At 35.5% G+C, this 13,853-nt stretch overlaps 1 protein-coding gene across 4 annotated transcripts in view; it reads right to left on the reverse strand.

Annotated features, from left to right (window-relative positions):
* Positions 1-6,173: 6,173 nt before the first annotated feature.
* Ack (activated Cdc42 kinase) overlaps positions 6,174-13,853 on the reverse strand; it is a 72,487-nt gene continuing 64,807 nt past the window's right edge. For all 4 annotated transcript variants that reach the window (XM_077416430.1, XM_077416412.1, XM_077416421.1 and 1 more), the window contains exon 6: positions 6,174-6,746. In XM_077416430.1, the coding sequence (XP_077272556.1) occupies positions 6,729-6,746 (18 nt within the window). In that variant the 3' untranslated portion in view covers positions 6,174-6,728. The remainder of the gene's footprint in view (positions 6,747-13,853) is intronic.

The raw sequence follows: 13,853 nt of genomic DNA on the forward strand, positions 1-13,853 counted from the left end.
AAGATAGTGGTGTCGATTTTGAAATGTCCAGCATGCATTCCACAATACAATACAATTTGTAAGTTATCATATAACAGCGTTTCATGATTTATAATTCAGAATTTATATTAAAAATAATGATTTTTTTTCTTGGAAGACTCATGGTTAAAACTATAATACTTCCACCGTTTAAATTTTTAGTAAATTGCGGAAAGATAACATATTCTCTCAGCAACATATTTATCTAAAAAGATACAAATACGTATTATACCATCTTACTTACAAAAAATTAATACGTCATTTAATATTTTAATGTGGCATATTATTAAATATTTTATTTTAATTAATATTGTTGCGGAATTTATAGATATCTCGTTTCGATATAACAATAACAGCTAGTGCTCGGCGATGCACAAAATCTAAACGCAATACCGAGCGTGAAGGATTTCAAAATTTATATGATAGAAACAAAGCATGGAGATCCACATCCAGACACGGGTATTTCACCTTCTTTTGCGACAATAAAATCTGAAATGATTCTAGGCAAAAACCGCCAGTTTTTCATTGAAATGGGACGACCGACGAAAGTACATTTCTCTTTATCCCGGCTCAATCAACTTTATAACATACGGAATAAGGTAACTCAACAAAGATTGTATAACATATTCGTATATATTTTCAACAGTTCTAAATTATATCAATGTTCTAGGTATTATCGTACTTTATTGATGACGACGTGCAAGTGCCTACAGAGAAGAATAAACTACGGATATGGATTCGCAAAATATAGCAGTGCCGACGAAATCGAGGAAATTCAGTGTACCTGATTTACATTTAAATACAAGACAGGTTGTATTATCCTTGAAGACTGACACCGGAGCAGAAATTATTACCAGTTTAGCATCGTTAAACGGAAACCTATCGACACTCTATAGCTTCTAAGACTAGACAGAATATATTCAAATCTATCCATAGATTCTTTCATTGTATCTGCTATCTTAAATAAGAATATCAAAGTGCTATTAAATCCATGGTGTTGCAATTTCGTATGTGGATTTTTGTATGTGGACTTTTGCTTACTCGGATCAGAACGGCTCTTAGGAGAAATTTTATAAATTTATAAACGCAATGCTCAATCCGGCGTATGGGAATCATCGAGATAATATAATACATATGTCCAATATTCTATCCAGACACATTTTATATAAGCCATTTACTGCCAATTGATTGATGCATATCTATCGAAGTACATATAGACTCTCATTCGATGAAGCATTAACGGAACGCGCGGAAGCGCGTCCGAATTCCGAAATACAACGATCGTCGCTGCTTCTGCAAAGTAACAATATGGTTGTAGAATTTCGAATCGTTACTCGACCACTCTTTCGGGACACTTTTATATTTTTATAATATATCATATTAGGTATACATTGATTATTTTGCATATAAAATTTTATTTTGCATTTTTGTATTTACGATAAATATGTCGCTTTATATTATACGAATTGTTTGTTATAACAATTAATGATACAATATTTTAAATCTGTATACCAATTTAGTAATATAATCATTAATCGATATAGGAGTCATCGGATACTTCTATTTTATATTTTCCTATATTTATATTCCTAATATTTCAGTGTTTATAATCCTAATATTCTGTCTGTAACATCGGATAAGAAAGAATCCTTCATAATCTATCCGAAAACAGTTTCTGCATCAGAAAGAACATAAAATGGATTAGTATATACATTTCTTATCCTTCAGATACAAAGGAATTATTTTTCTATTCTATAAGAAATCGCAATGCATTCGAAATAGCGCTTAGATAGAGCTTTATTAGAATACTACCTAAACATAATTTCGAATATATTACAAATTTTTATGGAGTAGAAAAGTGATTTTTTTTGTATCTGAAGAAAAACTCAGAATTGGTGACATAGAATAGAAATTCTTTTAAACTCTTAAGAGTTGTTTTGGGACAGAAATGATATACGGAAAAAGTACTTTAAAAATTTTTTTAATCAAGAATTTAAAAAGAATTCTTTTTCAATTCTCCGTGCTATCCGGAAACATATCGTCGTATTAAAATTAAAATTTCATTTATTGCATTTTAAATTAAGTATTAATATAGCGTATCTTATTTTTATTTTGAATGCATAATTAAAAATTATTCGTTTATTTTATTTAATCTAATAAAATTATTTTAAATTAAATATTTTATAATTATAATTGTTTTTTTATAAGTATAATGTATAAAATATTATATTTTGCTTTTTGTGGTTGTTCAATATATGTTATATAACATTATATTTTCTAATAATTCACCTCAATACATTTATATTATTCAATCTGCAATCACATTTATATAATTTTATTTTTTCTCATTTTTGAATTTTTTTCCTTATTTTTAATAGATACATAATAAATATTTATCTTCATTATTTTTATTAAATTCAGATTAATTTCATGTAAAAGTGGAGTGAGAGCGGAGAAAGGAAAGAGCAATTGAGAAAGAAGTTCAGAGAAAGACGTTGGGCGCGTAAAACCGCTCAATAGCACGTGATTGGCTCTTATACTTTTAGATCCAACGAATCAGCGTAGCGTGTCGATAAGACGACACTTAACAGTTGTGTCTGCCTGAACGTGGCCGTTCAGTTGGTGCTAGTGGGCGCTTACTTATTTCGCGCATGCGCACTCCATTTTGGACAACACTAACATTAAAGGCGCCGACAGAGAGTTGCGCTACTGTATATACTGTGATAGTACCTAACATTGCACGCATACATACGCACGATACACATCGACATCATACTTTTATATTACGCTTCCAAATCTTTAATATTTGGGGGGTTTATCGATGTTTTTATTGTTGTGCAATTCAGGAGAACTTGTTTTCGCGTTCGTACCAATGGTATATCTCTTATATGAAATACATCTTGTTACGAGCTGACAGCTTGCCGCAACTCGAGACGCCATATTGGGATAAAAGTAGATAAGGAAATCTGTACTTTTGTAATTTTTTCTCGTTTTCTATATAAAATCAGAGTTCCTCTGAATCATTAATGTATGTACTGCAAAATTCTGGAAAAAGATTTTTGATTCTGTCAAATTAATACGACGCTACGTGACGACAAAGAAATGCCGTAGTAATCGGTAAAACAGACGGCTCCAGCATCACCTTAAAGGACAGTTACCAAAAAATAAATATTTACGAGATATTTTATATTTTATATCAAACAAAATATGAAATATCTCGTAAACTATTAATTTTTTTATAACTCTACCTTAATATTTTTATATGTAAAATAATTAGAAAGATTATATGAAAAAAGTGTGCAAATTAAAAACTTGCACATTATTGCTTCTTCATCATTACAGATCGCTACCATTGCTCCTATTTTATTTCGCTCACAAAGCTCCTCTTATGAGGAATCTTGTATTTTATTTGATGCATAATTATTAGTATGTATTAGTTTGACTTCCTCATAGAAGAAGCTTTATAAGCGAAATAAAATAGAACAATGGTAGCGATCTGTAATAATAAAGAAGCAATGTGCAAGTTTCTAATTTGCACACTTTTTTCATTTTTTTAAATCTTTTTATTGAAAAAGGGTTACCTTAGTAGCACAAGTGGGGTTTTACAATTGACGCAATGTCAAATCAATATTGACTTTGGGAGTTCAGGCTATGTGGCTCATATATGGACTTTCGCATATGGACCTTTGATTGCGTATAAAGCTAGATCTAATCAACCAAATTTTAAAGAATTATATATGAAATAAGAGTAAAAAAGACTGAAGAATATAATAAAATTAAAAACAGCCCGATATCTCAAAATCTGCGGAAGTTATAGCAACCACAGACATTGCTACAAAAATTCTAAATTTTATTAAAAAAGAACCGCTTTACCAATCATCGCCAAATTCAATCCCAACCTTCCTTACATGATACTCTATCGATAAAAAAAATGCATCCCGATATCTAAAAAATTACGGAAGTTCGAGCATAAACGGACATTTCTACAAAAATTTTAAATTTTATTTAAAAAAGTACCGCTTTACCGATTATCGCCAAATTCAATCCCAACCTTCCTTATATGATACTCTTGATTTAAAAAAATGCATTCCAATATCTCAAAAATTACGAAAGTTAGAGCACAAACGGACAACAAAAACGTTAAATACACGCGCACGCACGCACGCACGCACGCACGCACGCACGCACGCACGCACGCACGCACGCACGCACGGACATTTTGTACAGAATTGATTTTTCGACGTTTTAGAACATTCTAAACACCTTGTCAAAGATACCTGGAAAAAAAATTTTTCACGAAAACAAAGCTTCCTCTATGAGAAAGCAAAAATCATACAATTCCATTTAAAAAAATAGCGATGACCTTTATGTGATCTTAAAAAAATTGATTTTTTTCGAAAATTGGTTTTATCATTATTCATCCTTCTTGATATCCTACAACTTTTGTCTAAAACGTTTTTCCATATCTTCCATATTTTTAGAGATATTTGCTTGGACATTTATGGACGGACACCCTGTATGTATACATATAATAAAGTAAAAAAAAAGTCAGAAGCCACAGTTATATCGAGAATGTATTTAGAGGTTTTTTAAAAAAATTTTTCAAATAAAAGTTGGAATTTTTAGAATAAAACATAATGTACAAAACAAATTTTTTATAGCATATATTTTTATAATATATCATAATGCTATCATTTTTTAAATAAAATAATATCTTTTATACGTAGTATTTCGATTTTGTTGATCATTCCATACATAAAAATATTAAAGTAAGATGAAAGAAAAGTGAAACTGTTTAATAATTATGATAATCTATGAAATATTTCAAATTTTATCCTAACATAGTCTGACCTGAAATGTTTTGCAAATTATCCACTTTTCGATTACCTTATTTTAATATATCATACGAAGAATCGATTGACGTAATAAAAACATGTAAATGTATCGAAAAGGAAGTATGCAATTGTACACAGCAGAACTTTTATTAACCCTTTCGCTACGGCCAACCTAACACTATCATTATACGAGAGAGTACAAGCTGTGAGTGCTCGGCCATGCGCAAAGTTTAAGTTCGTTACTTCACAATAATATGACAGGTCCATATCTTATAATAATTTTTGTTCGTTATGACAACATACAAATGTTATTACCCTATAATAACTTAATTTCGCAGCGTGGCGAACAAATATTAACTATAATGATTGTTCGTAGCAAAAGAGTTAAATATACTTATGCCTTCTTTATATATATCAATCAATTCATTATTTTTTATATAAAGGCAGCTTTCCAGCAAGCGACACAAATCGACACAGATGTCGTTCTATCTTTCTCTTTTGGCAATAAGTAACAAAGACAACGACACTTGTATCGCTTGCGGGAAAGCTCCCAAAGGCATTAACTTTTTGAGAGTATGAGCGCGAACAACGTAAGATGCTCGCTGTGGCACATACACCTTCAAAATATTTCGTATTTCTTCTATCTACTATGAAATAATTGTTCCTAAATAAATAATAATATAAGTCTGAGAAAAACATTTAGCGACGCCTAAGTGAAAATTCTATACCTAGGTAGATATTGTATGTATAATCGTTTGATACCTGAAACTTGCGGAAAAGATTTCCGACTATACTATACAGACGCAAACAATTGACAATATTATGCTATTTCATATTCAAACATTAAAGGTCAAGGGGAAAAGGGAAGAGAGGAAGGAGAGGGAGGGAGGGAGGGAGGGAGTAGCTCCTCGCGTCTCTTCTCTCTCTCGATCTAGAGAGAGTGGCTTTCTGTCTGCGGGTCGCCGTCTGTCGTTTCTTTCTTCTTTCCTTTCTCCTTCTTTCTCTCTCTCTCTCTCTCTCGCTTCTCGTCTCTCTCCTCTCTCGCTCTCTCTCTCTCTCTCTCTCTCTCTATCTTCTCTCTTCTCTCGTCTTTTTCTTTTTTTTTTTTTCTTCGTGTGTATATATGAGAATGTCTTTTTATGTAATTAAATATTATACTTATTAATTTCAAATCCTCTTATTTTAACATCGGCTGCGTTCAGCAGACACAACTGTTGAGTGTCGTTTTGTTAACACGCTACACGCTGATTTCCCGCAAGGGATACAAGTAAGAGCCAATCACGTTCGATTGCTACTCAGCGATTTTTTCTACTGAACGCACCATTATCTGCCCTAAATAAAACGCGAAAAGTTCATTCATAGGATCGTAAATCCAGATAAAGATCAATAACATATCACAGCTTCAGAATTATATATGTTATATCTTATATTATATATACGTCTTAAGAATAATGTCATTGTATACGTTTACGCGGCCCGATTTACACCAAAGTTATAACATCGATGTTATAACTTCGGTTTAAATGAACCGTGTAAACGTAGTCATTGGCGGTACCTTTACCAGTATCACCTCTCAATTATGCGCAACAGTTTTTATTTCAACCCAATAGCTAGCATCAACCAGCCGCTAAATTGTGTCATAAATCGAAACACAGAAGACATTTGCAAGTAATCCGATTGATCTTCGCTTCCTGAGCACAATGGTTTCCACTTGTTACGTTCATTCATAAATAAACGCGTACTCAGAATTACAGTTGTGCAGGACATGTCAGGACATTAACTGCAGTTGTTTTTCATCTGGTCTGATCGAGCAATAATGAAGCTGCCATTTCTACGTCGTATTTAGTCTGCTTCAAAGCGTTCTCACATTGTTGTCTAGTAGCCAATCCCAACCTGAAATTACAATAAAATTTAATTTACGGATATAGAAAACAAGCTAACTAAGAACCAAGCGCGGTAAATAATGCGCAAAAGTTTTATTTTTATTTTACATATTTTCCAACTTTGACTGCGCGCTGACTAAAAGACCCCGCCATAATCATACGTATTTTGGGTTTCGGTGAAATTAGCTGAACCTTTGGAACTAAATAGTTGTAATGCTGATTAAATGTCATCATAAGCACACGGAGAGAATTTTTTGTTATATTTTACTCCTAAATTCACTACAAACTTGGAACAACTTGGCAACCAAGGAATTTTTAATGTATACAAAAGACATTTTATATACAAACAACGTGGTAAAAATTACCAAGCAGATTGCTAAATTTTGAAAAATTATTGAAATTTCCTAGATATATTTTAGTAAAATTGATCAAACATATTTTATATTTTAATGTAATAAATATTAATATTTTTTATTATGGTGGATATTTATCAGAATAGCTCGTATAAAATTCTTGGTGGTACATGTTGTCCCACAACTACCATGATTTCAGGGTAAATTTTAAGAGAAAATTCTCTCTGTGCATGATCCCCAAAAATCAACCTTTTGGCCTCCATGAGCCGTTGCCCTTAATAATTACAGTATAATAGCAACATCACCAGGCCTATTGTCAACTAAAAGTACTTGAGTAAGCGCGTGTGTGTGCGTGTGTGCGTGTGTGCGTGCGCCCGTTCCCTTGGCATTATATGTGTTTTGCGCAGATATAATATACTATAGAAAAGCAGCGCAAAGCACGTAACGATATCGTTAACGTTTACAGAATAAGCCCCTTAGTTTAACGTTAGTTGCAATACAGATACGCGAGCACGCACACACACGCACACGCACACGCACGCACACACACACACACACACACACACACACACACACACACACACACACACACACACACACACACGCACACGCACACGCACACGCACACGCACACGCACACGCACACGCACACGCACACGCACACGCACACACACACACACACACACACACACACACACACACACACACACACACACACACACACACGCACGCACGCACGCACGCACACACACACACACACACACGCGCACACGCACATACACGCGCTTACTCAAGTAGTTTTAGTTGTACAATAGGCCTGGTGATGTTGTTGCTGTTATACTATAGTTATTAAGGCTCCTGGTCCCTGAGCCGAGAACTCCGCGTTGACGGTGGCGACGTATTGTCGAATCCTTTCTCAGACTTGAAACACAGCTCCGGGTGGAGTAGTAAAATTCCCTCCCTACCCCTAATTAAATCAATTCGATTTGTGTTTCAGTCTGATAAATTTAGTCGGCGCGCAGTCAAGGTTGGAAAATATGCAAAATAAAAATAAAAATAAAACTTTTGCGCATCATTTACCGCGCTTGGTTCTTGGTTAGCCCGTTTTCTATATTAGTGGATTTCCATTGGAGCCTATACATCAAATTTTAATTTACGGATTTCTATAATTAATAAAAAGATCTATATGAAAAACAAAACACTATAGTTTTTTTATAGTAATTATGCAGTATAGCTAGGAGACCACCCTCCGATGACCTTGACCTTGACGTATGTTGTCAAGCTCACCCTTCTGAGTAACCTTCAGATGGATTTAGCCCTCGATTATTGTTTGTTAAAAAATTATTAAACAAAAAAGTTTGAAAAATTTGCCAGTTTGTGTCAGTGCCAAAGAAAGTAATTTGCTGGTATGTGTATAGACAGTACACATGTAGATGGGGGTGGGTGGGGGTAGACCTTGGTTTGCAGGAAAAGTTGCAAACCCGAACCGTACAATGATAAATTTTGTTTTGCCCTATAAGCAGACTGAAATTATGAATGAAAAAAAGACATTCAGTAGTATTCCATCCAATGTATCGATCAACGCTAAGTATATAAGAATTTAGTGTATAAATAAAAGAATGTAATGTATAAAGCTCTTTACCTCCAATATTGATTAAATTAGGCTCATTTGATACGCTTTTGTACGATGAATATGAAACTTAAAAATGGCGATCATTGGACACATACTGTAATTTAATCTTCAAATTAAAAATTACCACACACGCACGCACGCACGCACGCGAGTGCGCGGGGTGTGCAAGGGGGGCCTCCGGCCCCCGGCCTCCGGCCTCCGGCCCCCCGTACTTCGTAAGTTATGAAACGAGATCGACCCTGACTACCTGCGGGGGGGGGGGGGGCAGAAAGGGGACCGAAGGCCACTTCTTGCACCCCGCCCGGCACGCGCGTGTGTGCGTGTGTGTAGTAATTTTTAATTTAAAGATTAAATTACAGCATGTGTCCAATGTCTAGACACTTTATGCTGTATTAGGCAGGTACATTATAATACCTTATAAAACTATTATTTGGTCCACAGTTTTACATATTAATTATATACAATTAAAACTTTTCTCATAAAGCAAACGAGTAATTTATTGATGTGTTAAACTTATAAGGCTCTCGTGATTAAATAAATTAAAGGGAAAGAGGCAATATGAGCCGGCGCGGTAAATAGGGCGCAAGTTGTATATATTTCTTAATCGTCAATACATAAAAGATTCGCGAACGTTTCGACCATTTTTTGTGGTCATCTTCAGCGCAATGTGTACGTAGTCACAGGAAATTAAATTCAAACCATACTGCAACGCGGCTATTACATTATATACTCGCACGTTCCTTCTCCATGCGGACACTCTTGGGATGGATTTCAAGATTGCTTGCCTGCAGAGTAGCACACACACACCAGAGTGTCCGCATGGAGAAGGAACGTGCGAGTATATAATGTAATAGCCGCGTTGCAGTATGGTTTGAATTTAATTTCCTGTGACTACGTACACATTGCGCTGAAGATGACCACAAAAAATGGTCGAAACGTTCGCGAATCTTTTATGTATTGACGATTAAGAAATATATACAACTTGCGCCCTATTTACCGCGCCGGCTCATATTGCCTCTTTCCCTTTAATTTATTTACTGATGTGTGTTGTGATGTTGCAGTTCCGCTGCATCCTGGCAGTGTCCTCGCCACCGTCACAAAGCGCGGGTTCGCGCCCGAGAACGGTCCAGTGAAGCAAGATCGAAATCTCCAGGAGCCTAATGATATTTGCGTACGTCTTCTATTACTGATCCCTTTCTTTTATTTTGTATAATTATTGGCACCTCGCCGAAGCAAAAACATACAGGGACGTCTCCGTCGAAGTGCGGCTAATTAAGAGATTTGAGAACAGAGGAGAGGGCCGGAGACAAGGAATGGACCGTTGAGGCAATTATTAACGGGGCTCGCAAGCGGCCAGACAAAAGCCCCCGGCGCCGGGTAAAACTGAGTATCCCCGGCCGACCTTCACTGCACTGACTGAATTCGGGATAGCTAGCTACCATCCCCGGGTCGCCAAAGAGGATCCTAGAGGAACCTGCGTGTTCGGACCGCTGCATATGGATCCCGGGAGGTCGCTGCGAGAGCGAGAGCGAGAGGTCATAAAACGCCCCCTCCGACGGGACTGCGCAAAGATCCTGTCGCGAGCTCGCGAGTCCGCTCCTAATTGGCTCGCGCTATCTGTTACGTGCCGTAACTCTAGATTATCATATTTACAAATTCCGTTTCTAAATTCTTATACAATAATTTTTCTCACTATTTGTCTAGGCACTGTCTCTTACGTGACTCATTTCAAATTCCCCTTTTTAATATCTTCTGATCACAGCTGTAAATTAATCCTATGCTAACAGTCCTTTTCGTCAAATACTAAACTTTCTATTTTATTGTTCTTTAATCAGCCGCTCCAATCGTTACTACCGACATTAGAACGTGTTACGTTATTGGTTAGAATTTATTGGTGAAAAATCCTATAAAAGAAGATCCATCTTGAGCTCGAGTCAGTTCTTGTCTAGTTCTTGTCAACTCCAGTCTTGTCTGTTTTGCTGAGTTCTGCTCAGTCAGTCGTCAAACCCAGTCTCAGCGATTACACCTTCGATCACCATTTGCCTGCGCCTGAATAAAGTCTTTAGTCGACAATTGCCTTCAATCATTTCAACATAACATTACGTGGCTTCTCGCTCGTAACAACTGGTGGCAGCTGTACCCAATTATCCAGGAAACTAAAAACTTCCATCAACACTCCGCTCTGTTACTCGTAAAAGTCAGAGTTGTTGTAAAGGCACGAAGTAAGGACAGACGATCGAAAAGAAGCCTGAATTGAGTAAACCTCACATCTCAGTAGGACACTGAAGTAGAAGACAGAAGGCTGAACAACAACTGTTCCTGTAACAATAGGCGTAACTGCCATAATTCTGCCGATCTATCCACCGATAAAACCTTGGACATCCGAGGTAAAAGGTCAGGGAGCCGCAGAAGTACAGCAGCCTATATTGACAAACGAAAAAAAAAGCACGAGACTCCTGGAACGAGGCGGACCTTCGGGACGACGACGATGACGACGGACGACGACGACGACATCGCGACGGCAACGACAAAACTCCGTGAACGGCCAGCACGTAAAAGGGCTATACTACTTCACCGTACTTCACCATTCACCGAACTTCGGACAGCATCATCTGGACCAGCGTTACAATGTATATCGTAATTCTACTCCTGTAAATCCATATATAGAAATCCTACTCCGCATTATAATATGGACTCTGAAGATAGTTTAGTAAGCAATAGTTTCGATAATATATTTTTAAATCAACCGACCATGATCCGAATGATCAAGCATCATCTCCGATAGGTTTTATGGATAGGCCGAACCGTCTCGATACAGACCAACAAAGTCGAAGATCCTCTTTCTCGACAAATATAGTCGAACCAGATGACAGATTGTTGATGTATCAATATGATTCTTTTATTATATTTTGGATACACAGAGTTCTGGTGTCGAGCATGAGGCGCGAGCGGCGTGACTAAAACTAAAGACGAATATCGTGCTCAGTACAGCCAACCTTTGAATTTATAACAACTGGTGTACAGTATACCAACCGCTATAGGAACCATGTCGTAACCTTTAAGAAATACTAATTTACTAGTAAACGCGGGAAATTTAAATGTTTAACTCTAACAGATTATTTTTCTTTAGAGCAATTTTACAAACAAAATTGACGGGAGACGCTGCATTATTAATCAAATCACTATATACGATAACGAATCTCGACGGATTATGTAGCGCGTTAATAAAAGAATTCGGAAATTACAAAACTTTTGATCACTGGGAACTTGAAATAAATAGTATCCGGTAAAATAAAGACGAATCCATTGAACAATATATTACTAAAGTAAGAAAATTAAATTCGGAAATGATAATTGCAATTTCTAATTACCCTAATCCGGCAGCTAGAACAGGATTAAGAATTTTTGCCATTAACAAATTAATAGATCACTTTTTAGGCGGGTTACATAAACATATCAGTCAACATCTTTTGGCACAGAAATTTGATACGTTAGATTCGTTAAAAGACGCAATCGAAAGCACAGTTAGATTTATTAGAAAATCACAATATCACGCAGATAGATTCAAAGTTAACAATTTTAACAAGCCAACTATAACCTGTAACTACTGTAAAAAGATCGGTCATTCAGAAAGCGAATGTGGAAAAAAGGCTTTCAATTTACAAAATCAAAATCAAAATCAAAATCAAAATTTCAATTCTAATTTTCAACATAGCAATCATAATAGACGCGAATTCAATGTGCAAAATTTCGACAATAATTCTGGAAATAGATTAATGTACAAACACATACACAATCCGAACAGCTTCTCGAAACATTATCTCTATCCCTTTTCAATGAGCTTAGAAACTCAACAGACAAATTCATACTAGATACGCCGAACTAAATAAATTATTAAAGCAAATGCTTTACAGCACGATACTTTGGTATATCAGGACAAAAAGGTTGAAATACAGGTTATAACAGAAGAAAAAGTGCAAAACTCTCGGAACCGTATATTTAAACTTAGAAAATGCTAATCACGAATTTCACGTAGTATCAAGTAAATTTCCATTAAAAAAACAAGGAATTATAGGTAACCCCTTTTTACGCTCTGAAAATGCTGATTACAAAACACAAACAGTTAAAATTCGGGATAATAAGGTATATTTGAATTTAGTAATTCAATAACTTTGCCAGCTAGAAGCATATATTCATGTATTATTAAAACTAAACAAAAAAATATGGATAGCGGATTAATAAATCGACAAGAAATATCGGAAGGTATTTTTATTATAGAGTCTTGTAAAAGTAACTGATGGTAATGTGTATACTTGCTTAGTTAATACGACAGAAAAAGAGTTAACTATTGAGACACCTACAATCGATGTAGAGTCAGTGTCAGTCGACACGAGCCCGAGGGACAGCTCTGCATTCGTAATAAATTCGGTGTTCTCGAATAATTTAACGGATAGATTAAACAAATTAAAAGAAAATTTACGATTAGATCATTTAAATGAAGAGGAAAAGCATTATATATTACCTATTATTGAAAAGATATAAAATTCGACACAAAACTAGTGTCGAAACGTCGAATTAATTAATGTAACTCTACGATATTAAACGTCAGTTTGATCAAATAATCATTCTTATTATTGAAAACTTCAATGATATATTTTATTTGCTAGGAGATAAATTAAAGGGAACAAATCGAATTGTACATTCTATTCCCACTACAGATAATGCTCCTATAAATGTTAAGCAATACAGATACCTCTCTATTCACAAGAAAGAAATTAAACAACAAATTGATAAATTACTTGAACAAGACATCATTCAACCATCTGTTTCACCGTTCAATTCGCCGTTATGGGTGGTGCCTAAGAAACCTGACGCTAACGGTAATAAACGATGGAGATTAGTGATAGATTTTCGTAAATTAAACGATAAAACGATCGGCGATGCTTATCCCCTGCCTAATGTAACAGATATTATAGATCAATTAGGTAAGGCTATAGATATTTTTCATGCTTCGATCTTGCTTCGGGTTTTCACCAAATTCCAATGGATCCACAAGATTCAGCAAAAACAGCATTCAATACACCTAACGGTCATTACGAACATAACAAGATGCCCCATCGACGTTTCAACG

The sequence above is a fragment of the Temnothorax americanus genome, unplaced genomic scaffold (genome assembly GCF_048541705.1).
Source record: "Temnothorax americanus isolate GAGA-0224 unplaced genomic scaffold, ASM4854170v1 Scaffold103, whole genome shotgun sequence".
Taxonomy (NCBI): domain Eukaryota; kingdom Metazoa; phylum Arthropoda; class Insecta; order Hymenoptera; family Formicidae; genus Temnothorax; species Temnothorax americanus.